This window comes from Lottia gigantea, assembly GCF_000327385.1.
Source record: "Lottia gigantea unplaced genomic scaffold LOTGIsca_16, whole genome shotgun sequence".
NCBI classification, from domain to species: domain Eukaryota; kingdom Metazoa; phylum Mollusca; class Gastropoda; family Lottiidae; genus Lottia; species Lottia gigantea.
The window spans coordinates 370,466-396,888 of NW_008707965.1; the positions used below are offsets into that span (position 1 = coordinate 370,466).

Here is a 26,423-nt window from a genome sequence, read left to right on the forward strand (position 1 = left end):
TTGAAGATGCCTAGGCAGATCATTCAAAATTATAAAAAAATATATTTAATAATACTTACTTGGCTGACAGTCTATTTTTGTGCAGACAGGATCACCATCAACGCATGTACAAGTATTACAGTCATCTTTATATCTTTCACCATTGTAGTACACCTTTCCATCAATTTTACAATCTTCAAGTTATAATGAAAAATATATTTCAAGCAGATTCTGTTGTCAAGATGACAGACGAGTATTAAAGTTAGCATGCACAGAAGTCTCGTTCTTAAGGTTCACATTCCTCTAAATTTAGATTCACAGATGGTGCAAAGAAACATCTATCTAACCTTACATTAAGCTAAATATATCTAGTCATGTGCCGTCTAAGATATTGGAAACGTACCTTGACTTGATGGAAAACAAGACTTTTTGGTACAGGCTGCACCTCCTCTTACACACTGACATTTGTTACACTCTATTTGGAAGCTTTCCCCTTCTTCATACTTTATTCCAATGTGCTGACATGTGCCTGTAAAATTAAAGATTAATGAAATAACCAGTGCTAAAATATACAAACATCACAAATATAAAGTTGATTCCTAATGCGAATGACTCGGTGAAAATAATGACTTTGTGAGTGATGATAAGTATTTGAAGATGCGTAGGCAGATCATTCAAAATTATAAAAAAATATATTTAATAATACTTACTTGGCTGACAGTCTATTTTTGTGCAGACAGGATCACCATCAACGCATGTACAAGTATTACAGTCATCTTTATATCTTTCACCATTGTAGTACACCTTTCCATCAATTTTACAATCTTCAAGTTATAATGAAAAATATATTTCAAGCAGATTCTGTTGTCAAGATGACACACGATTATTAAAATTAGCATGCCAATTCAGGGGGTTTCATTTGGAGTGAAAAAAATAATGTCTATCTAATGCGACTTTTTTAAATTGGGTAAATACATAAAATTTTACAACTACAACAATACATTACGATATGTCGCATATTATTAATATTGGTCCGATACTGGATGAAGCTGCAAATACATTAGAAACGATTTTAGAACAGAAGTCTCGTTCTTAAGAATAGCATTTATCTAAATTTAGATTCACAGATGGTGCAAAGAAGCATCTAACTAACCATACATTGAGATAGATATCTAGTCATGTGACGTCTAAAATATTGGAAACGTACCTTGACTTGATGGAAAACAATACTTTTTGGTACAGGCTGCACCTCCTCTTACACACTGACATTTGTTACACTCTATTTGGAAGCTTTCCCCTTCTTCATACTTTATTCCATTGTGCTCACATGTGCCTGTAAAATTAAAGATTAATGAAATAACCAGTGCTAAAATATACAAACATCACAAATGTAAAGTTGATTCCTAATGCGAATGACTTTGTGAGTGATGTTAAATATTCCAAGAGGCTTTTCTAAATAAATTCATTTCTAAAAAAACATGACGGACAAGGCACTATATATAATTCAAAATTATAAAAAATATATTAAGTAATGCTTACTTGGCTGACAGTCTATTTCTGTGCAGACAGAATTACCATCAACGCATGTACAAGTATTACAGTCATCTTTATATCTTTCACCATTGTAGTACACCTTTCCATCAACTTTACAATCTTCAAGTTATAATGAAAAATATATTTCAAGCAGATTCTGTTGTCAAGATGACACACGATTATTAAAATTAGCATGCCAATTCAGGGGGTTCCATTTGGAGTGAAAAAAATAATGTCTATCTAATGCGACTTTTTTAAATTGGGTAAATACATAAAATTTTACAACTACAACAATACATTACGATATGTCGCATATTATTAAGATTGGTCCGATACTGGATGAAGCTGCAAATACATTAGAAACGATTTTAGAACAGAAGTCTCGTTCTTAAGAATAGCATTTATCTAAATTTAGATTCACAGATGGTGTAAAGAAGCATCTATCTAACCATACATTGAGATAGATATCTAGTCATGTGACGTCTAAAATATTGGAAACGTACCTTGACTTGATGGAAAACAATACTTTTTGGTACAGGCTGCACCTCCTCTAATACAACGACAATTGTTACACCCTATTTTGAAGCTTTCCCCTTGAAGCTTTCCCCTTCTTCATACTTTATTCCATTGTGCTCACATGTGCCTGTGAAATTAAAGATTAATGAAAGTACCCGTGCTAAAGAATACATACATCACAAAAATAAGACGCATTCCTAATGCGTTTGACTCGGCGGAATTGAAATGACCTTGTAAGTGTTGTAAACGATCTTTTTTCAAATGAATCCATTTCATAAAAAAAACCATGAAACGCAAGGCACTATATAATTCTCAATTATAAATAATATATTAAATAATGCTTACTTGGCTGACAGTCTATTTTTGTGCAGACAGAATTACCATCAACGCATGTACAAGTATTACAGTCATCTTTATATCTTTCACCATTGTAGTACACCTTTCCATCAATTTCACAATCTTTAAGTTATAATGAAAATATATTTCAAGCAGATTCTGTTGTCAAGACGACAGACGAGTATTAAAGTAAGGAGTTGTTGTTGGTTCAGAGACGGTTTCAGGAAAGAGTTTGTTCTTTTCCTCTTAAAACTGAAATCACAGATTTCATCTATGTATTTTTATCTAATTTTTCTTTAAGGGATACCAAGTTGCGTTTCATCAAAAAAAAAAAAAACTGCAAACGTTACCTTGACTTGATGGAATACAAAACCTTCTGGTACAGCCTACACCTCCATTTTGATTACAATGACAATTGTTACACCTTATTTGAAAATGTTCTCCTCCTTCATAGGTTATTCCATTGTGCACACAATTGCCTGTAAAATTGATAATTCGTAAATAGGGCAGAAAAACGACCCCAGTCAACGGTATATTGTACCTACTGCAGTTAGAGATTTTAGTTCTGAAACACAGTATTATCCTATAAAAGATAGTGTTGGCCACGACAGATATGTGAATTAGGCCTACGATTTTCTTTTAATCTGATTTGATTTGTTACGTTCTATTTTCAATTAATGTACTGTTGTAAGGAATAAGTTATACAAATTACCTTGTATAAATGTCGCTAAGGATAACAGAAGAGCGACTTGAATTACCAACCCATACATCTTGAAACCTGTGGCTGTTACTGTGTACTTCCGCATTTAAATCCAATATGGATTCTTGTAGGAAATCATACAATTTATACAGTTTGATTCACAGATTCGTAAAAATGTAACTTATGACATCACAGATGTTGCAATTATTCAACATTACCCAGTAGAGATTTATGTTATGCATCAACTGAAAAAATGTTTTCAATTTTTGAATTTTTTGTTGATAATTTCCTCATTGTAAATTGTTGGAATTCTTTAGGTAGGTAGGTAGGTAAGTAGATGACAAGTTAACGTTCGCTTCTAGCGGATGCTGATATCGCAAACTAGGTAGTTGTTGATAGTCGTAGTAGTTGGTAGTTGGAATTCTTTAGACTTGTTTCATCTCTTTATACCCTACATAAATCTATTTATAACTCCATGATACCATCTCATTATCTTTTCTTCGTAGTCCAAAACATCTTCCTCTATTCCAGTCTATGATAGCTATTTTCACAGTTGCTGACTGGTGATCCTGTCCCTTTCGAAGGATGTATTCTGATCTTGCGACTTGCAGATTCTGCTAGAATGTAGATTCCTCATTGATAGCAACAGTAAAAATTTGATCAGGAGCGGATTTTGATCGACATTTTTGCACCAGATAATGAATGCTTACATTATGAATATGTATATATTTAATAAGTATTAGTTTTAAGAAGTGTTTTTGTATATATTTATATGACAGCTCATTTATTATCATTTCTTTTTTTTATACTTCTATATATATATATATATATATATATATATATATATATATATATCTATATGGCAACCGTGGAATAGTTTGTTTTAGTCTAGAGTTGATGTTACATTCGTCATACTTCCGTGGCATTACAAGTGAAAAAAATACGTATTCATATATATATATATATATATAGATATTTTCGGTAATCTTTAATTTTACAGGCACATGTAAGCACAATGGAATAAAGTATGAAGAAGGGGAAAGCTTCCAAATAGAGTGTAACAAATGTCGTTGTATTAGAGGAGATGCAGCCTGTACCACAAAAACATATATTTTTATTTTTATGAATATATTTTGCACAAGTCGAATTTTTGGATTGCACAACTCGCAGGAAATGGCATTTATCAAGTAAGCTTATATCGACTTTGCTGGGAAAGAGAATGATTCATCATTGAAAAATCACCGAATTTTCGACTAATTTTGAGTTACAGAAAAATGAAAATACAAATAATAATTTTCACTGTTAAAATGGTACTTAATACCATTCTGCTCAACTTTCGCCAATGTTCGTTAGTTTCCGTGAGTTGAACAGTGACTCGACCATGAAAGGCTAACCTATTGCCAGGTAAATTGGCAAGAACAGATAACTCAGAAGACGAAATAGTTTTCCAAAAAAATTATTCTACTGAAATAACAATATTTCGTGAAAAATTATTGGTTGTTTTATTCTTGTATTACTTTAAATATATATTACGCACAAAACATTAAATAAATAGAGATTCACAATCTGGATGACATACTGTAGCTCTGATACTAAAAATAGAAATTGTGTCATTTAAACGGAAACAATGGACTATTTTATTTTATGATCTCGGTTCAATAGTCCCGAAGTTGATACGAGTGTGAGAGCGATATATAAATATTAAGTTTATATGTTTAGAGGAGTAAATGTAAATGTTACTTTGGTGAATTCAGATTTGTGACAATTAATAAGCTTAAATACACTTACGACAAATGCATAATAATTAACTAATGTTTTTGCACTAACAGGTTCATGCACTGTTAAAACTGGATGTAAAATTACGCCATTTTCTAAAGTAAAAATACTTTTTAATTTTTGTTGATTTACATGGTTTGTATATTTACATAAAAATCACTGTATTTTATTATGGGAACATTACTAAGGTAAAATTACATACAATATATTATTAAAATACATTTACATGTTATTTTACAGCATTCCAGTTGTAAAATAGCAAATAAATCGCATTAAAATGTAATTTTACATCAAATGTAAAATTGCTGTAAAATTGGAAAGTATTGAGTTGGCCTATTCCATCGCCATTGGTTATTTTTTTATTTATTTATTTTTTCTTTTCTTCTTCTCTGATTATTCCGATGAAAATTGATATCCATCCCAGTAGATTAGGCTAACCTAGTAGGCCTAATAATGGTCTAAGCTTTTGGTAGACAAATGGTGTCTAATGGTTAGGCTATGTTAGTCTCAAAATCTTGTAGCTTTTTTATAGGCAGATAAAAAATGTTTTGGATGAATTCCAAACTAAATCATAACGACAGGTAGGCTACTTCAGATGACTGGAGATTCGTAAAAAAATAAATCACAAAAAAACTCTAACAAAGAAACAATACGGACCTCAATGATTACGTCAAGGATTGTGATATATTTATAAAATGGAACATTATGGAAAAGGAGGTTCATGAACGCGAAATCGAACGCAGCCTTTCCGTCTGGGTAATCAGGTAGCCTAATTTCGCGCGCTAGATTATTTTTTCGTACTGAGAGACTTGCAAACTGAAACCTGTGCTGAAAAAGACTAAAGAGAGAATGGAAGAAGTAGATGTAGATCTAGAGGTTGAATCTATGGTCAGTATGATAGTTTAATATCATATTGCAACATGCCACTCTTGTATGTTTGTCAATTCTGTGAAAAGGAATTGAGTTCTGTAAAGGGCTATGTTGGTCACTACCGACTTCATCGCAACGTGAAAAATTTAGTATTCCCATGTTGTATTTCTGAGTGCAACAAAACGTTTGTAAAATTTATTTCATTGAAATGCCATATATCTCGAGATCATGGTAATGAGTCTGCAAGTGGTATTACTAATAGTATTTACCAATCATCGGGTTTGTTTATTAGACCTATGTCCAGTGCCAGTACTGCAACTACTAGTAGGCTTACTGGGACGGGCAGTGTCTCTAACTCTAGTTCTAAAGTTGGTCAAATTATATGTGGTCTGGCCGAATGCAGAAAAGAAATGGCAAGTATGAAAGAATTAGTTTCTCATCTAAAATTACACATGAGTGCTTTTCAGGCTATTCCTTGTACATACTTGACATGTTCTGCCAAATTTAATAAGCATAATTCATTAACATCCCATCTATCACGAAAACATCGAAATTTAGATACAGTAGAATTAAAAATAGAGTTTAGGCCCCCCCAGCTCTCATGTCCTTGAAACTGAAACCGCAGACAGTTTAGGAGTAGGACATCCAGATTCTACTAATGCTGACACTAATTTTGGAACTGATGTTGTTGAGGTATTAGATCTAGATTCAGAAACAGAGTTATCTTGTACACCTGAAGAATTTAAGAATTCGCTTGCACTGTTTTTTTTGAAGATGGAAGCTATTCATCTTATTGCCATAAGTACAATGCAATTAATATTAAATGATATTTCACATTTAACTAAACTTTCTCTGGATACATTACAAAAAGAGGTACAAACTGCAGTGACTGACCAGCATGAAAGATTAAAAATCAAAGAAGTTTTTGAAAGCAATTTTTTCCTTAAAGCCTTGTCAAATAAAGGGGAATTAAATACAGATTATAAAAGAAAACAATACTTTAAAGCTAATTTTAACTTTGTAGAACCCATTGAAATTAATCTTGGGCTTGATAAAAGTAACCAAAAATGTGTTTTTCATTATGTTCCAATAAAGGAAACGTTAAAAGCTTTGTTCAGCAATAAGACTTTTACAAGTCAGTATGAAAAGCCAGTCCATAATGATGCAGGAAACAACACATTTTCTGATGTTTTACATGGACATTCATTTAAGAATAATAAATATTTCATTGAAAATCCAAGTGCATTAAAAATTGTATTATATCAAGATGCATTCGAGGTTGTAAATCCACTTGGATCTGCTAAATCAAAATTTAAACTCATAGGTTTTTATTACACCTTACTCGATATCTATCCTCATAAGAGATCTAAAATAGATCCCATGCAATTATGTATATTGTGTAAAGAAAGCGATTTTACATTTTTTGAAAATGGTCAGAAAGTATTGGAACCTTTGATAAATGATATTGTGAGCTTATCAACTGGGGTCTTCATGAATGATGGTGCCTGTATTAAAGCTAATCTGGTTTGTATCTTAGGCGATAACCTAGGTAGTCATTTCATAGGAGGATTCAATACAAATTTTTCAAATTCAGAACACAGATATGTAGATATGTAGATATTGCCTTTCATCAATGCAAGATTATGAGGAAAACCCTTCATCAATAAGAGATGTTATCTTTAGGGATAAAGAAAATTTTAATGAAGCTCTAAATTATGTAAAGGAAAATGATGTTATTCATCATCTGGGAATTAAAACAGACTGTTTTTTTCATAAATTGGAAGGGTTTCATGTTTGTAACCCTAGTTTACCTCCATGTCTTGGACTAGTGCTGGGAATAATTATCGAAAATCCGATTATCGCTCTTATGTCATGTACCGATAACGATAATCGATGGTTCATTTCAAAATCGATTATCGCAAAAAATAACATAACCTCCGGTAATTCTGTTAAATTAATCCCGGGACCATAATAAAAACACGCTTTCGGCAGTCACGTACCGCAAAATAAACTAAGCTTAAGTCTTTATTCTCGTATGTTCTTCCATTTCTTTGATTGTATATGATCATAACAATCATTAATAAGAAAAATTTCATTCACAATAAATTAGTACAATCATTGTTATTATACGTATATATAATTAACTGAATACAGGTACCGATATTTGGGCATGACTTTCCCTTTATTTTTCACACGATTGTAGTTGTCTCCCTTTTTTTTATCAAGTCTAATTACGTAACGACAATGCTGATTGGATAATCAGTGCTGTTTATAAATAGAAGGCTAATCAAAATTCGTATAACAACGGTGCTTAGTATTTTAGTCTTGGTTGTCAAGAACGTGTGATGAAGTCAATTATTTTTACCATTCAACGGTACAATTATGCCGATGGCGATAATGACGAAAACTAATCTTCCAAACGTCTTTAAAACAAAAAGATTGGCCACATAGCGAAGAACATGATAATAAACACAATACACATACTAGCATCTAACACCAGCATTACATACAAGTAAGTGGTAGGCAGCCTAAATAGTTGAAATGAGTCGACTACTTGACCTAAAATTTGAGTATCAACATTACGATTTTTATCGATTATCGATCGGAAATGCCTAACGATATATTGCCGATAATCGATGATAATTTTAAATTCGATTCCCAGCACTAGTGGTCAAATATGATTTGGCGTTGTTTGTTAAAAATCTTGTTTCAAACAAAAAATGGTTTAAATTAGAAACAGTTAACTCTCTCATAACATCATTTAAGTTCACAGGTATGGATTTAAGCAACAAACCAGTTCCATTTAAAATGAAGTGTGAAGAAGCAGCTGGACATGCTGTCCAAACATGGGCTTTACTACGTTTTTTTCCGGTCATACTCTTTGATTATGTAAAAGATCATGATGACCAAACATGGCAAGCAATTCTTTCACTCAGACAAATTACAGAGTATTTATGTGCCCCATCCATCTCAATAGATCAAGTTGCAATACTACAACAATTGATTGATGAATATATTGGAATAAGACAGAAACTTTTTCCGGATAAAAAGTTAAGACCCAAACATCACTACATGCATCATTATCCTTATCTAATAATTCAATTTGGTCAATTTGGTACTAAGGGTGTGGACACTGCGATTTGAGTCCAAGCACACTTACTTTAAGAAGTGTATAAGGAGTTCCAAAAATTTTAAAAATGTTAGTAAAACTCTCTCAGAGAAACATCAGTTCCTTCAAGCCTATTATTTGGCAGGGAACCTTTTTCAACCAGAAGTAATTATGGAAAATTCTGTGCAGTTATCATTACGAATGCTTGGGGAAGACATAAAAAAAATTGTTATATGACAAGATTGGCAGTACAGATCATTTATCAATTTCAAACTCTATCACCATCAGAGGTAACATCAAGAAAGGAAATTTTTTGTTATTAGATGTCAAAGATGACAATTTTCGGTTGGTCAAGTAGATTTTTGTGTTATTGATTCAAGGAATAGGCCATTTTTTGTCTGTGAATATTTTTTAACTTCAAGAGAAAATTGTCTGTATGAGGTTGAAAATTATGCCAAGAAAGAAAACATTTTATGTGTCTCTGATACAGATGTACTGGATATGAGAGCTTTCAATTAGGTCGCATAGGGGATTCCCCATTCCATTTCATTTCATGGGGAAAATGCGACCTAATTGAAAGCTACCATTAAAGACCTAAACATCCTACATTTCATAAATTCTTACACTAAAAAAGACCTAAACATCCTACATTTCATAAATTCTTACAGCAAAAGACCTAAATTCCCTACATTTCATAAATTCTTACACCTATATTCCCTACATTACATAAATTCTTACACCCTTACATTTCATACACCAAAAAAAACCTTAAATCAATTTCCTACATTCCATCAAAAAAGCATATTAAAATTTTCTACTCAAATTTTAAACTTTAAAAATGGCAAATGAAATGCTAGATCCAATCTTTAGATTATACGATCCAATTCGTTATTCATTTAACAAGAAAAAAGAGGATTATATTATCATCTCACCCACTGTTGGTTCTAAATCCCAATTGAATGATGGTGGTAGATTTACCTTCGAAATCAATTCATTATCGAATTGGTTGCTTCTTTCCGATGCTTATTTCAGATGCGATTTCAAAATCAAAGACGCCACTCAGAATCAAGTTCCACAAACTAATACATCGTTAGAAAACAATTTCTTTCCATCTTTATTTAGCGAGATGGTTTTAGAAGCTGGTTCAAATCCGATAGAAACAATCAAACATCCTGGGGAATTCGACACAATGTTGAAAACAGTTTTATATCCTAAAGATTTCGATTCAGTTTCAGGCTGGATACCCGATGTTGGTGATGGAAGTATTTTAAAGGAACCGGTAAGAAATCTTGCAAATGATGCCGATTTAGCTAGAGTGAGAGTTGTTGCTCGAAACACGATAGAAAGAGTAGGACGAGCAGTTAATCATGGATTCGAAAAACGAGTACTTCAGTATAATAATGTTGTTGAGAATAATAGGTGGGGTAATTACGTAAATTGGAAATTATATCCTTTATTCGGTCAAAGAGAAATAAACGACGATAAGATATTCTTTGGAGAGAATGGTTCAGATGCAAAATTAGAAATAACGAATCTCCAACTTTTCATACCCGTAATAACACCATCAATTGAAGTAGAAACGAAAATATTCAACTCGTTAACTAAAGATATTGAAATAGCTTTTCTTCATCGTAACACAGTAGGTAGCATGACTTTAACGGGAGAATCCACTACATGGCCAATCACTAACACTATTAAACCAGCAAGATATTTAATAGTTGGTTTCAAGAACTTACCAGATTCTCAAACGAATAACAATAATGTCTTTAGAGTGGGAATGAACCAAACTCAAGATCCTTTAATCCATAAAGTTCAAGTAAGATTGAATAACGATAATTATCCTAACCAACCTTTAACAATTAATCCAACCACAAAGGATTATAATGAATTGTATAGAGACTATAAAAATATGTGTGAATTATTTGGAAATCTACCCCAGTTTGAATATGTTGATTTTGCACTTAATCACCCAATCTTCTGTTTTGATCTATCAGCTCACCAAGAAGATCTTTTCAAAACAGGAGTAAACATAAATATTCATATTGAAAAAACACAAGGAGATGTAACAGGTTATTGTTTATTATTGGAAGAAGCAAACCAGAAACTTTAGTCAAGAAAATAATAGAAGCTATAGAAACAGCTTCACCAACTACAATAACTTATAATGGTAAAAAAATCAGCATAACTAAAAAAAACTTATTGATAAATATAAATATTGTAAAGTCAGAGACGATATAGACTTAGAAAGAATTGACGCAAATGCAAAAGAAGGTGGATTTATATTTTCCCTACCTTTAATTTTTAGTGGACTTATTGCAGCCGGTGCAGTAGCTTGTGGTACAGCTACCGCAGTCAATGCTGCCAACGAAAAGAAAGCAGCTGCAGTAACAGCAGCCGAAGAACATAGACATAATTTAAAAATGGAAAAGTTGGCCAAAGGTTCAGGAGTGGGAGAAATGATAGGCACAATGAAAGAATTTGGAAAAAGATTTGGGGAAGAAACCAAGAAAACTGTTAAACAAGGATTAAATAAATTAGTAGATAGTATTGACACAGGAGAAATCAAAGTCAAACATAAGGGTAATGGAATATTTTTAAAAAATATACACACCGGAGAAGGAATATATCTTTCGAAGTATAAAGGAGAAGGAGTTATTTTTGGAACAAATTAAAATAATAAAAAATGGGTAAAAAATTTAATCATTCAGAAATATTTCCTAATAACCCAATGCTCATGTGTATATGCGGTAGTTCCGGTTCTGGGAAAACTCATCTCACTTTTAACATGTTGACAACACCAAACCTTTTAGATTTCGATTCTTTGTATATCTACACAACAACACCAGAGCAATCGTATTATCAATTTCTCAAAGCTTTAGAATATCTACCAAAGAGAGATGTTCAAGACCTATTTCAATATTACAAGGAAAACGAAGAAAAAGTGGGATTGAAAGATTTCATAGATAACTACATCGAAGGAAAGAAACCAACGGATATAAAAGTTTTTCTTACGAAAAATGTTAATGATCTAGATTTGTCTCAAATTGATAGCGAGCGAAAGAACTTACTAGTGTTTGACGACTGCGTAGCGCAAAGAAATCAAACGGTTCAACAAGAATTCTTCACGAAAGGAAGACATCACAACTGTCACTGCATATACCAATCCCAATCTTTTCACGGGATGGATTCTATGTTCATTAGAAAAAATGCATATTGTTTTTTATTATTTGAATTAAACGACAAAGATTTATCTCAAATCGTTCAATCGATAAATCACGGAATGGACAGAGATGCATTTAAAAAGGTTTGTAAAGCTCAATGGAGATATCCAGATGATCATGGATATGTATTTGTAAATACTAGAAAACCTGCGGGTGAAAGAGTTATGAACGATATATGTTAATTTTATTTTTTTTAAAAATGAGTAGCGATTGGAATAATATTTTAAAAAGAAATAGAGAATATATCAAAGCTAAGAATAACATAAAGACCCAAGTTGAAAATAACAGATTACAACAACTCGGATTAACGGAAAATCTACAGACTCTATTTCAACCCATATTAAAATCTCAAGAGGATATTAAAAGGAAATTAGAATATAAACCTCCTATAGAACCTACACCTCCCAAAGCGATTGAATATGATGGTATTATAATTAGGACATTAAATGATATAAAACGTCTTTTTTCAAACCCTGACCCAGATTTATCAAAGAGCATTTCACCAATCGTTGATAATCAAGGTTTGTTGTTCAATGGTTTTAGAATTATATTTAGTGGAAATTCACCACAATTCAAAATCGACACAAAAGATTATATATACACATTAACGAGAGGGTTAATAGATTTAATGAATGGCGAGGATGTTGGTATTGCCGATTACAAGGATTTAGTAGCATACTCAAAATTTCTACATGCAATAAGAAAGTCGGGACCCGAAACAAGAAGATTAAAAACAGTTGAAACATATTTAAATAAAGTTATTCCTGATGAAGAGGAATCAGATGATTATGCAGAAGATTATCCACCAATCATACAAGAAATAGACAAATTCGAAGATATGTTATCTGGAGAAGGTATAACGTTTTTATCCGACAACAACGAGGAACTACTTAATAGATTACAAGTAATATTAGCGGCCATGAAGGAAGGACATCGATCGCACAGACAATATAATGAAGTAAATTGTATATTAAAAAAGACTCCTAGAGAAAGTTATTATAGATAAAAATGATTATAAAAGCGTGATTAAAAATGTCAAATAAAGAACAACTATTCGTCATCACCTCGAATAAATCAGACATCAAATTGTCTCTAGATTATGAGTACGAACTCGATCGCAATCAAGAATATGAATTGGGATTAAAGTATTTCTCTGTTTACAATTCCATTAGAAATATCAACGAAAAAAATAACCAAATAAAAATATCAACAGATAATGGAGCTACATTCAAAACCATACGTTTACTACCAGGAAGCTATGAATACATAGCCATTAACGAATACTTATCTGAATACGCAGGAAGCGTCAATGGTAAAAACAACATCGAATTCGAAGGTAATTTGAATCTAAACAAAATAAAATTGATATTAAGAAATAATTGTCAAGTTGATTTCAACGTAGAAAATTCATTGAATACGTTACTAGGCTTTGATAAAAAAATATACACCCAATCCACTTTAGCACCACACAAAGCTAATATCGAGAATGATATCGATGTGATAAATATACATTGCAATTTGATAAATGGTGGATTTTTCAATAAATACAAACGTCAGATTATTTACAGTCTTCCAACATTCACTGTACCGATAGGATATAGAATTATAGAGAAACCATTTCAAACGACGTATTTACCACTTAATTCCTTTATGATTAAAAATATAAATCTGGAAATCAAAGATGGTAAAAATAGGTTTATAGATTTTGGTAACGAGGAAATTGTTATTCAACTTCATTTAAAACAAAAAAATTAACACTCTTCATTCTGTTCTTGAATAGTTAGATAATCGAAATCATCAAATTCATAGTTTTCATCCAAACTCATCTCATCTTTATTGTTGTAAGGATACATAATTCCTTCACTGTTTGGTGCTTTTCTCTTAACGAGATTCAGATAACTTCTGAAAACTTTCTTTTGTTTTTCATTAGGAATAACTATTCCATCAGTAAAACGTTTTACTTAAGGTTTCTTAAATTCATTCGTTACGTCATGTCCACTAGCTAATTGAATGTAGTCTTCTACCTTAATCTTATAGTTAGAGTAACCCTTAAACGTTTTCTTTTCTTTTAAAACACCATCGGTAGTTAGAATGATATTGTATTTTACTTTTGGCGCTAAATATAAACCAAATATGATTCCACCATCACCGTAATCATTCTTCCCTTTGCTATATTCGTTTTCAGACACCAACCCAGCTTCATTTAATTTATCCCAATTGCTAGACGAAATGTATAAACTATCGGTATCTGTATAGTATATTTCCGGCTTATAAAATCCATCTATTACGTGAATGAAATTGTTCATTATTTTTTTACTGTGAGATAATATAAATGCACCTAAATGAGTGGGTGTTAATCTAGTATAATCCTTTTGAGGAACAAACTCTTTTTCTTCTTCATTCATCTCAACTATATATTGACTATCATTTACTTTTTCATAGCTTTTGACGTGTGAATCGAAGTTGGCTTTAAAGTCGCTTCACTCCATAGATGTCTCGATGGATTTATATCCTTCTGAATAGATTAACCGTATAAGGAATTACCTAATAATTTCATGCAATTACTAGCAACCATATCTCCTTCTTTGTTGTATTTATTCCTTCAAAATTAAAATATAATCTCTGTATGGTGGAGTTTTAAAATTTTCTTCGTAAACTATACCATCTAATATTCTAATAATTTTACCACCGGATTTCACTATTTCTTGAATATCAACTGATGTTAAAACGTCGTGACAGAAACCATTTCTGAACCTGATTTTAGTGCCAGTTTCCTTCTGACCTTGGGGATATTCAAACCAAACTTTTAAAATAGCAGTTCTAGGTCTGAATTTTTGTTTATTGAAGATTTTTTACAAATTCTTTTTCTTCTTCTGGTAGAAACGCTCTTGCACTTTCCGCTTTAGGATATTCACCTTCTGTCATGGCTGAAGCGTAAAACCCATTAGCGTCAAATGCCATCAGTTTAGAATAGTCCAGTTCTTTGAGTTTAGCGTGAACTTCCGTTTTATCTTTTGGGTTAACACTGTATTCTTTGAATAAATCTATTATTCCTTCAGTGTCACTTTCATTGTATTCTTTTAATATGGCGCAGATCTCATTCATTTTATCCGTTTCAAATGATTTTCGATTTGCCGAAACTCTTCCGCCTTTAATACTTTGTCTGATAAAATATCTTATAAAAGGGTGAGTATGCGAGTAAACTTTTTCTACGTTTTGTTTTTCCGTATGTTTCGGAACCATTCTAGTACTTTCATACCATTCTTCTTCAACCATTTCTTTATCGTAATGATATAAATAATACCAACCCTTTAAAGATAAAGAAGGAGCCATTAGATTATTGGAAACGTTTTGGAAGACAGTTTTTTTCATGGCTTGATTGTATTTTATCAAACAAGCTCCGAGACACAATGTATCTCTTTTAGCGTAAGGTTCCCATTCGGGTCTTAAAGATTCCCAATTATCTTTAGCGTATTTTGCAATATTAACATCCTCGATCTTTCTCAAATTCATTGGTAGATTAGATGAATTTCCCCATGCCGCTAAACTAGATTTTTCATGTTGATAGGAACATGTGAAATTAATATTTTGCAAATAATTAGAGTTACCCTTTATTTCTTTCTGTCTTTTCCATTTTTTCTGTAAATCTTCATCTTCACGGTTTTGATCATGATCCAGTTATCAAAACCGCTAGCGTTATGAGCAATTAATGTTATTCTTTTCTGATCTATTTTTCCTAAACGTTGTAACATTTGATCGATGCAATCTGTACCTACAAATATTTCTACTATATTAGTCATGAGTTTGTTGTAAAATTCTTCTGGAATGGGATCTGTCGGCTTTAAATCTGGAAAGAGATTATTTCTTCTGTTTAACATTTTCCTTAGTTTTTCTAAATTAACTAAAGTGCAGGAATAAGGTATGGCTTTATTTTCGTTGTAGGTTTCGCAATCCCATGCGTATAAACAATCATCGTGAATGGTTGGAAAAACGTTTAGTTTTAGAAGTGAAACTTGCGTTATCGCATTATCATCTCTACAAGTTCTCCATACGTTTTCATCGTAATTATCTTCTATTTCTTTAATGCCCAAAGTTTTGTTATTTCTTCTTATCAAACAGAAATGTTCTTTGTGTAAATAAAAAACCCAATCTAATTCTTCGGTTACTTTCTTTGGTTGAAAATGTCTATGTTTGGGCATATATATTTGAAAATTAGTATTAAATTTCTTATTGAATTCGCAAATTCTAGCAGTTGTCATAACTCCTTTTCTGTTTGATTTTTGAAAACTGTTGATGAAATCTTGAAATTCTCTCGTGTAGTCTTCGTTTAAAACACGATTAACGCACTTTACAAAGCAGCATCCATCACTCGGTATATAACAATTTATACCGATATATTCTTTTATCTTTTTGAGTAGGCTAACACCACTACCCTTTTTTGATCTTTTTATTTCTTTGAAATTGTTTTTATGGAAAATCATTTTTCCTGTGAAATACCAATCGGAGGCATCCAATAACATTGGAAAAAAGATAACTTGATATAAATTTATTCATATTTTTAAAGCAACTATTTTTAACTAGGAATTTTAACTTTTATTGATGATATTTCTACTTCAAATTTATCTAAAATTTCATTGAATTCTTCTAATTCTTCAATGGTTATGTTCTTATCCTCTCTCGATCTTTCGAAAAATATAAACAATTTATTAAGATATATATTTAAAATTTTGTTTTCCTTTTATAATGAGCTTTCTGTTTTGATGTAAAACCTAAAGTAATCAAACCACAAGATGAAGTTTGAACGGCAGTGAACGCGGCTAATACAGTTGGGACGATGATCGGAAGCATTAATCCACCGGTTACGGCTGTTGCCACCGTTATCCCTATTGTTAAAACTGTACTTAATGTTTTGAAAACAGAATCGATTTTACTCCATGTTTTTCTACATTTGTTGAATTGTTTTAGTTTTTCTTTTAGTCCATTTTGTTTTTCTATCATGTAGTTTTGTCTACTTTCGAGTTCCATTTTTAGGTAATTAAATTAAGTGAACTTCTGATAAAAATACTTTGTGTTTACTATCTTCAATAAAAACATTTACAGTTACTAATGATATTTGTTCTTTCGAATCATTAATCTTATTCAGATGAACTGAAAATTTTGGTTTTTCAATATAGACAAATATTTTAACAAATACATCATCTCTTATTAAAAAATTTTGTTGTTGTTGACTTTTATGAATATCAATTGAGGTAAATATATCATCAGTAACAAAATATAGTTTTACGTATTCAAAGTCTGTTGCTCGTAAAAACTGATAAGTGATTACATCTTTTTCTGGTTCTGGATTTCTAATAATACTTACTGATGGTGGAGTTTCCGTTTCCAATATCATATCAAAATCACCCAATGAAAGTTCATCTTCTTTATTATCTGGTATGATTAACATTCTAAACCTATCTATATATTTTCCACTTGTTTTAATTTCATATAAGTGACGAGGCTTGTTGTTTTCATCGTTAATTTCTAATTCTTTAGTTTCTACATTTTTTGTACCATTGATAAACTGAAGAACTTTGCGAGCGTTAAATTTCATATGTGAGTTTTGTCTGAAGAATATTGATTCAACTTTTACCTGTATAGGAAATGTTATTTCAATTGTAAGTTTTCCTCGGAAATAAAAAAAATATTAATTTATAATCATCTGAATCAAAAATATTTTGGGGGGAATTATCACTATCTGGAACAGAATATACTCTTATATCTTTTATATTCATAGTCTTTTGATCTATCAATATTATCAGTAATAGAAACATCGTAATCTCTCTCTTTTCCAAATGGAAGATTGAAATAATATGATTCTTTCTTGAGAAACTTTTTTTCTAATGCGACTATATTTTTGTCCTGTTTTAAAACTAGGTTATTAATAGTGGTTATCTGTTGTTGAATAACACTATCATCAATATTTTGTATTTGTTGATGAATATAGGTTTTGATTTCGCTATCATCAATATTTTGTATTTGTTGTTGAATAACAATATCTATGTTTTGTATTTGTTTTTTAATATTTGTTAGTTCTTTTTGTAATTCACTGTTAAGTTTAGTTTCCAGAGCATTTAATTCCTGTTGAAACGTATCTTCATTTTCATCTGGAATGTTATCTATCAATTGTTGAATGTCTAATTTTTGTTTTGCAATCTTATCCTCTAATTTAGATATAAATGAAATTAAATTTTGTAACTCAGTTTTGTTCGCTACGTTGACCAATTCTTTTTGAATAAAACTTTTTAAACTTGTTACCTCTTGTTGTAGTTTAGTATCATTAACAACATTTTTATTATTTAGTTGACGTTTGAAGAATCTTTTCACATTACTTATTTTATCTTCTAAATGGTTTTTATTTACTTCAATTGAATTTATTTGTTCCATTAAATATTTCTTGTGAATGGCATCATTATCGTTTTCTGGAGACTTTAAATTAGTTATGCTAAAATTGTTCATATCTAAATCACCTTGAAGAGTGTCTCCGATTTGATCCACAAAGTAAGGTTTCGCTTTATTTATCCACGCTGTAGTGTTAGGTTTTTTGGTTTCTAAAGGTAAAGAACCTAATCCAAACTTATTCGCCATTTTTATTGAGTTAAATTTATTACAATTTCTTCAAACTATTTTCCTAAACTCAACTGATATAAAACCCAAAGTGAAAGCTGACCACAACACTTTTGTCCCGGTAATTGAATTTGAAATGTTGAACATTTGATTGGTTTATTAGTCAATTGGATTATCTCTTCGGTGGGTTCTAATCCATAAGAATCGAAGAAATAAAAGTCAGAGTCTTTGTACAAAGCAGAATGATGAACTCCTTTTTGATCGGAAGTATGTATATTTGTTATAGCGTAAAATTTACCTTTCTTATATTTCAGATCATTTATTTCATCTCTCATACAATAATAAAACGGTGATATATTTAACTCATTCGCCCATCTCATAAGTTGAAAGTTTGTGGTTGTATCGCTTCCATATTTATCGAGAAATTCATTCATTTTTAAAAGTCGGTTTTTTTGAAATATATATACATAGTTTGTGTTTGAAAAAAATTGTATTACATTCAATAATATTTTGAACATAAATTTGCATTTAAATTTAAAAAATTTAAAGCGTAAATGCTTGTCTACATCTCTTAATCTTCTATCAAATTCTTCATCATTCATTTTTAAAAGTCGGTTTTTTGAAGTTCGTTTTGATAAAACCTACCTATGATTTGTTCTTTGTCTTGATCGATTAATTCATATGTCGGAGGTGATGTAGTGTTTACTTTATCAACGATGAATATTTCGTTCGTCCAGTATCCAACGTAACCTTTTTCGAATTTACTTTTATATTTGAAAATACGAACTCGATCTCCAACTTTAAATTTGGGTTTGATATTTAAATTCTTTATTTCATTTTCGTAGTTATGTTGCGCGTTAATTGACTTTATAATATTTGGATTACTCGAGGCTTGTGTTGGTGTGACACCTATAGATGAATGAATTTTGTTATTGTATTCATCTACAACCTCTGGTAATATTTTAAGCCATTTTGGGGATTTCAATTCTGTGAACTTTTTGAATAATTTATTTTTTAGAGTCCTGTTAAATCTTTCAATAACTACAGCTTTACCTTCGTTATGTGTACTGTAAATTTCAAATCCCAGAGATTTCATATTTTTGTTATAAAATTCACTTCCTTTATCTACCCATAGTTTTTCTGGATGACGGTTAGATTGTTTCATAATCGTTTCAAATGAGTGTTTGACTGATAATCCCGTTTTGTTTTTCAAAGGAATAACCCATACATATCTCGTTTATAAATCTATAACTGTTAAGCAATATTTAAATCCTCTTTCGACTGGCATATGCATTAAATCGGCTGACCATATTTCATCTTTTTCAAACACTTTTACTTGATTCTTTGTGTATTTCATCCGCCAATCCCATACCTAATTTCATCTTTGCTTTTAACAGTTTAATGATTAATGCTCTTTGCATTCTCTCTTTGAAAGTTGGATTTGGAATATTTTCAAGTTCTATTATTATTTGTTTGTCTGCTTCGTGTCTAAACTTTATGTCTTTGTTTCTGTATAAAATATCGTGTTTGAGCTCAGCGGCGTCAACTCTATTGACTGGTTCTTCTCCTGGTTTGGGTTTATCGTTTTCGTCTAATCGCAGATCTAACCTAGTACCTGGACCAGTGTAATTATGACCGGGAAGATGTTTTTCTCCGGGATATTTCGCCCATGGAAATCCAGGAAGAGAACCCTATGATTTTTGTATATCTCCTGAACCGAAATAAGTTTTTGGAGCGTGAGCGACAATCATTTTTATCCTATAACTTTAAAACCTTTTCCTTTCCTTTCTTCTAATCTCCTGTTTCGAAGTTCTCTTATTAGTTCTAATTCTTTCAACTCGTTAGATTGTTTCACTGTATCGCTTATACTCTTTCCAGCTTCCGCGATTGAGCCGATGGCTTTCGCTCCGCTTGAAATGAGTGATTTGTTTTTTGAAACAAAACTAGCTACTTTTGGAATTATTGTTTTACCTAGAGAAAATAATGAAGAAAAGATACCGTCACCCGAATAATCTTCGAATCTGTGTTGTTCGTGTTTTAGAATTAAACACATCCTATTTTTAAATGAGTTAATTTAGTCTGTTTTTTTATCCAAATAGAGTTATCTCCCATCTACATTATTTTAAAACCAGATGTTATTTTATATAAGGTTATTTTTAATATGCTGTTTTTGATGGAATGTAGGAAATTGATTGAAGGTGTTTTTGGTGTATGAAATGTAGGGAATTTGTGTTATGTAGGGAATATAGGTGTAAGAATTTATGAAATGTAGGGAATTTATGTAATGTAGGGAATATAGGTGTAAGAATTTATGAAATGTAGGGAATTTAGGTCTTTTGCTGTAAGAATTTATGAAATGTAGGATGTTTAGGTCTTTTTTAGTGTAAGAATTTATGAAATGTAGGATGTTTAGGTCTTTATGGGAGCTTTCAATTAGGTCGCATTTTCCCCATGAAATGAAATGGAATGGGGAATCCCCTATGCGACCTAATTGAAAGCTCTAGTACTACTGATATGTTTCCACTTAATTCTTACCATGTTGGATCCAGCAATGTCATTGCACTGAAGCATTTTCCTTTAGTTACTTACTGAATAAATTGTATAATTTGTCCTGTTACAGACTCTTTTGAAGAATTTTTCTCATTAAAAATCAGTCACATGTCACATCTTTTCCTACAACATGCTTACTTGGTAATCTTTATTTTACTAACAAATTTTGAAATGTTCAGGTGCTAATTTTTTATATGGTAATTACAACATTGCAGACAAACCTTGAGTTTCAGGAAAAAATCATAACCTTAAAACTATATACTATGACTGTACACTATAATATTTTTTAACATTACAGGTTATTCCAGAATTATATGAAGTTAATTCAGGAGTTGACGCCAAAATTAAACCAAACCCAACGTAGATTAATTGAAAGTACATTAAACAACTTGGGAGTCAAGCATATAGACGATCTAGTTGTAATAGAACCAACAGATCTTACTGAGGCAATGACTGTAGTACAAGCTCGTAAATTATGCTTAGCAATAAAGGCTCGGCAAGAACAGTTGAAAGGTAAGTATGGTATGGTCACTACTGTACCTCTTTGCATGTGGAAATAGAAGGTGTTTTTCAAAATAAAACTACTCCATGAAAGAGATGCAGAGTTAACAAAGTTGCAGTAGCATCAGGTGGTCTGTACGGAAAAGCATGGCCTGTCTCTGTTCTGCCAGTTACACCTTCCACAGTATCCGACATAGGGAATCTGTGATTGGATGGCAAGTGATGACCTTGAAGTCAGTGCCATTAGCCTATTGGTTAATAATGAACTTCCTAAAGAAAAACAACTAGCTAAAATACTTTGTTCTCACTAGATTTCCTTGAGTTTCATAGTGCCATTCAAGAAAAATCTTTCAATGAAATGGATCTGTTCAGCAATTGAAGTGTGTGGATTCTTATAAAGCAAAAGATTGTATTCAGACAGTGAGCTTGGTTAATTTGAGTGGAATTTATCGATGACTAGGATCATTTTGATTAATTCACTAAGTTATTATTATTCTTTTGCCATTTCAGGTTCTTCAAATAGTGCAGAAAGTGGGGAATCATTGTTCAACTCTTTATCATCTCCGATTGACACTTCTACTCCAGACAGCCCAAGTCCAATACCACAGTCTTCACAGTCATCACAGTCATCAACATCTTCTGATTCCATTATTTTCTGTTCCCAGAAAACAACTTCTACAGCAGATAATCCATGATCCAATTGGCTTATGACGTACGATATCCCTTACAACAAATTTTCAAGCAAATTGACAGAAAACCTGAACAAAAGTATTCGTCCATCGGATGCAGACAGACGGGAAATGGTACGAATTTTGGTAGACGATATTCAATGTTTCTGTAGGAAACCCAGCAGTACAGATCTGGCAGCGATTGCCATGAAAATTGTCAAAAAACATCAGGCATCATTATGTGATTTACTGAATGGAAAGTTTTAGGACATTCATTGCAAAAGATTGACTGGGCAGGATATAGAAGAAAATTATATCATGCTGTCGAAAGAGATTAAGGAAACACTTTTAAACCATTTCAAAAGTTTGAAAACTCATGGTCCCATCAAGGATCTGATTCAAGAACTTAAATCAGAAGCAGATATGCAAGGCAATTCTTGTTTCATGAGAGCAATAGCAATGATGTTAATGCTGTATTTTAAAGAAACAGACCTAATTCAAGTTTTTCAGTTCTTACTTTATTCTTCATATCACATTCACTTGGTTTCTATAGTGATATCTTGTTATCTAACAAGACTTAGTGGCCTTGCTTGTTATTAAGATTACCAACTTCTGATATACTCAAGTTTTCACTTTAATTACTATTTGAAGCTATGTGGCATATTTCAATATTTTTAATTTTGTATTGATTCTCATTCTTTTTAGGAAACCAGTGATATCAAACTCATAGAGACTGTGATTAGAGGCCAGTCAGAGAAAGCTCCTGTTATATGTGTTGTTGGTGAGTATTGTGATGGTTATTTTGATGTTTTCCAGGATTCTTATCTTCAACAATTGAGGATCAATTATAAATAATGTTGGCCTTATTATAGTACCGTACTTTAAACAAATAACTGTTGAATGGAATAAGACTAATGTGCCATTCAGATGTACTGTCAACTCCTCTTAATATTAAAATAGATAGATTAACTGAATGTATATAATTTTTCTATAAAATTATGTTTTTCAGGAAGACTTCACTCTTCCCAAATTTTTCACATTTTTTTGTGAAGATATCCTAATTACCACATTGAGCAATTTTGATGATGCAGTAATGGTCTGTTTTAGTTTATACTATATTCTTAATCATACCATACCATCATACCAAGGGGTCAATAACATTGGAATTTATTCAACGGTAAGCATAATGTATATTTATATTCTGTCAACCACATTTGCTTGTGAGTGTCAGTGTGATAGAAATTAAATCTTAACCAACTTTACACCCAAATTATTTCTTAAGCTTGTGGCAGACGAGCATATTTTATCGCCTTTTTGTAGCGAATTTTATAATCGCTCACAAAATTTCTTAAATACCCGCTCATGTCGATGGCGAACTTTAATGGTAATGCGTATCTTTTTTTTCTCCATTATGATTAACAAATTTAGAATTCAGATACCTGGAAGTTTTTTTTGTTCTAAAATTGTAGGCTTAAAAACACCGGAATTGAAAGCTAACAGGTTAGAAGTTTTAAAAGGTTTGAAATCCATGGGATAACGTCTTGTTGCCACGCTCGGAGCTGTGTACAGTTCTAGTTTTTTTTTCATATTTGAAGTTAATGCTATTTTTGTATATATTTCAGAGTTTTGGTAGGAATAAATCCAGTAAAGGGAACAAAATCCTCAAAACTTAAAGGAAAACGGAGCCAAATACATCCCAAAGTGCTGTCCTTGTCAAATAAACTTAACTCATAAACATTGTTTTGGCATGTTAATAATACCTATTATTTAAAAGTTTGTTAAAATAGTGAGGATCACCATTTTCATTTTGTATTTTTATTAGTGAAATGGATACTTTCTGTGCCCATTATAATGTGGATTTTCAAAGTAAAGAGAGTGATAGTTATTTTATTGCTCATATATATATGTGTAATGCTAATGTTAATTGGAAAAAAAGACTTTTTTTCGATTTTAGATTGTGTAAACATTAATTTTATATTAAAGCATAATAGAACATTTTCAGAATAATCCTTTTTTCTCAAACTTAAAATTGTTCAGAAAATCAGTTCAAGTGCATTAAATGACATCAAGCTTCCAGCAAAATCGTGTCAAGACAAGTTTCAGTCAAATATGTAGTAAATTTACATGAAAATGTAAACTTTTAAAATGGCCTTGTGGACCTAATGAGTGTAAAATTACCTACACAGCTATGTCAATTTACCATTTTTTGACTGGCAGAAAAGTAGTAGTATATGTGTTTTCTGATATAGCGCATCCAGTTTGATCCGGTTTTTGAGATGTCAGGTATATGTCTTTTCGGATATGACGCATTTCACTTCTGTGCATGCGCAGCTTTTTCAATGCGTCATATCCGAAAAGACACAACTGTTAAAATGTATTATAACAGACTTCCCCAAACTGTTAAAAAATGTATTATAACAGACTTCCCAAACTGTTAAAAAAATATATCATAACAGATTCCTCCAAACTGTATTATAAATTACCCAAAACCACAGACAAGAATCACTAATAATAATACAGTATAAAATAACCGCATTAAAAATGTCTTTAATTTTAAAACACGAAAAAAAAAAAAAAAAATTCGAAGGAGACGGTTTCTTCTCTGCGCTAACATCTCTCATCCCCAAAGTGGCCAATTTTGTCTCAAACAACAAATCCCTCATTTCCTCAGAAGCGCAAGCTCTTGGATCTGTGGCAAAAGCAGGAGTAAATATTAGCGATGCAGTGAAAAAATCTGACGAACTTAAAGAACTGCAGCTAATAAGAGAACTAAGAAACAAGGAAAAGGGTTTAAAATCATTGGGTAAAAATGGCAAGCAAAAATTACAGATTGGATCCAATCTTTCAATTGTATGATCCGATTCAATAGTCGTTCAACAAGAAGAAAGAGGATTACGTAATCATCTCACCATCGGTAGGGACAAAGACCCAAATAAACGACGGAGGAAGAGTTGCCTTTGAAATTAATTCGTTGTCCAATTGGTTGCTGCTTTCCGATGCCCATTTCCGATGCGATTTCAAAATCAAAGACGCCACTCAGAATCGAATTCCACAAACCAACACGACTTTAGAAAACAACTTCTTTCCGTCTTTATTCAGCGAAATGGTTTTGGAAGCTGGTTCAAATCCGATAGAGACCATAAAACACCCCGGCGAGTTTGACACAATGTTGAAAACGGTTCTGTATCCCAAAAACTACGATTCACTTTCGGGATGGATTCCCGATGTCGGTGACGGAGAAGTTTTAAAAGAACCGGTCAGAACTGTAGCAAATGACGCAGACCTTGCTAGGATAAGGGTAGTTGCTAGAAACACACTGGAAAGAGTGACTTGCGGAGTTAATCACGGATTTGAAAAACGAGCGCTTCAATACAACAATGTTGTCGAGAACAACAGATGGGGTAATTACGTTAATTGGAAGTTGTATCCTTTATTTGGTCTCTTGGAACACAGAAAGGTTTCCATAGGTTTACTGTATAAAATTCATTTGCAAAGAGAAATCAACGACAACAAGATATTCTTTGGTGAAAACAACTCTGATGCAAAATTGGAAATAACGAATATCCAACTTTACATACCGGTAATCACTCCTTCCGTAGAAGTGGAAACGAGAATATTCAACTCTTTAACCAAAGACATCGAAATTGCTTTTCTTCGTCGTAACACGGTAGGTAGCATGACTTTAACGCGAGAATCCACCATGTGGCCAATCACCAACACCGTCAAACCAGCGAGATATCTAATGGTCGGTTTCAAAAACTTGCCACACTCTCAGACAAACAACAACAACATTTTCAAAGTGGCATTGAACCATACTCAAGATCCCATCATTCGCAAAGTTCAAGTCAGATTGAACAACGATAATTATCCCAATCAACCTTTGACTTCCAAAAAAGATTACAACGAATTGTACAGAAACTATAAAAACATGTGCGAATTGTTTGGAAATACGCCTCAGTTTGAATACACAGATTTTTCACTCAATCATCCAATCTTTTGTTTCGATCTGTCAGCTCATCAAGAAGATCTTTTCAAAACAGGGGTAAACATAAATATTC

At 31.9% G+C, this 26,423-nt stretch overlaps 7 protein-coding genes across 7 annotated transcripts in view; 4 read left to right on the forward strand and 3 right to left on the reverse strand.

Annotated features, from left to right (window-relative positions):
• The window catches only part of LOTGIDRAFT_230855 (hypothetical protein), a gene marked incomplete at its 5' end in the record, with an annotated part of 5,464 nt that extends 2,330 nt beyond the window's left edge, over window positions 1-3,134 (reverse strand). Inside the window, 8 exons of the mRNA XM_009051098.1 lie at window positions 60-173; window positions 383-508; window positions 690-803; window positions 1,187-1,312; window positions 1,519-1,632; window positions 2,374-2,487; window positions 2,715-2,843; window positions 3,077-3,134. Coding sequence (XP_009049346.1) covers window positions 60-173; window positions 383-508; window positions 690-803; window positions 1,187-1,312; window positions 1,519-1,632; window positions 2,374-2,487; window positions 2,715-2,843; window positions 3,077-3,134 — 895 coding nt within the window. The remainder of the gene's footprint in view (window positions 1-59; window positions 174-382; window positions 509-689; window positions 804-1,186; window positions 1,313-1,518; window positions 1,633-2,373; window positions 2,488-2,714; window positions 2,844-3,076) is intronic.
• Window positions 3,135-5,760: 2,626 nt separating this feature from the next.
• Window positions 5,761-7,327, forward strand: LOTGIDRAFT_158065 (hypothetical protein; the record flags this gene model as incomplete). The annotated part of the gene is made up of 2 exons (XM_009051099.1): window positions 5,761-6,187; window positions 6,336-7,327. 2 exons carry the CDS (start codon window positions 5,761-5,763, stop codon window positions 7,325-7,327), a joined length of 1,419 nt encoding a protein of 472 aa, XP_009049347.1.
• Window positions 7,328-11,502: 4,175 nt separating this feature from the next.
• On the forward strand, window positions 11,503-12,222 carry LOTGIDRAFT_113087 (hypothetical protein; the record flags this gene model as incomplete). Its single annotated transcript, XM_009051100.1, has 1 exon — window positions 11,503-12,222. The coding sequence occupies one exon, from the start codon at window positions 11,503-11,505 to the stop codon at window positions 12,220-12,222; it is 720 nt and encodes a 239-aa protein (XP_009049348.1).
• An 850-nt stretch (window positions 12,223-13,072) lies between these two features.
• On the forward strand, window positions 13,073-13,795 carry LOTGIDRAFT_158067 (hypothetical protein; the record flags this gene model as incomplete). Its single annotated transcript, XM_009051101.1, has 1 exon — window positions 13,073-13,795. One exon carries the CDS (start codon window positions 13,073-13,075, stop codon window positions 13,793-13,795), a length of 723 nt encoding a protein of 240 aa, XP_009049349.1.
• A 1,083-nt stretch (window positions 13,796-14,878) lies between these two features.
• On the reverse strand, window positions 14,879-16,521 carry LOTGIDRAFT_158068 (hypothetical protein; the record flags this gene model as incomplete). Its single annotated transcript, XM_009051102.1, has 2 exons — window positions 14,879-15,693; window positions 15,813-16,521. 2 exons carry the CDS (start codon window positions 16,519-16,521, stop codon window positions 14,879-14,881), a joined length of 1,524 nt encoding a protein of 507 aa, XP_009049350.1.
• A 554-nt stretch (window positions 16,522-17,075) lies between these two features.
• LOTGIDRAFT_158069 (hypothetical protein) lies at window positions 17,076-18,667 on the reverse strand (the record flags this gene model as incomplete). The annotated part of the gene is made up of 2 exons (XM_009051103.1): window positions 17,076-17,707; window positions 17,794-18,667. 2 exons carry the CDS (start codon window positions 18,665-18,667, stop codon window positions 17,076-17,078), a joined length of 1,506 nt encoding a protein of 501 aa, XP_009049351.1.
• A 2,659-nt stretch (window positions 18,668-21,326) lies between these two features.
• On the forward strand, window positions 21,327-22,392 carry LOTGIDRAFT_158070 (hypothetical protein; the record flags this gene model as incomplete). The annotated part of the gene is made up of 3 exons (XM_009051104.1): window positions 21,327-21,337; window positions 21,495-21,709; window positions 22,208-22,392. The coding sequence occupies 3 exons, from the start codon at window positions 21,327-21,329 to the stop codon at window positions 22,390-22,392; spliced, it is 411 nt and encodes a 136-aa protein (XP_009049352.1).
• Between the last annotated feature and the right edge of the window lie 4,031 nt (window positions 22,393-26,423).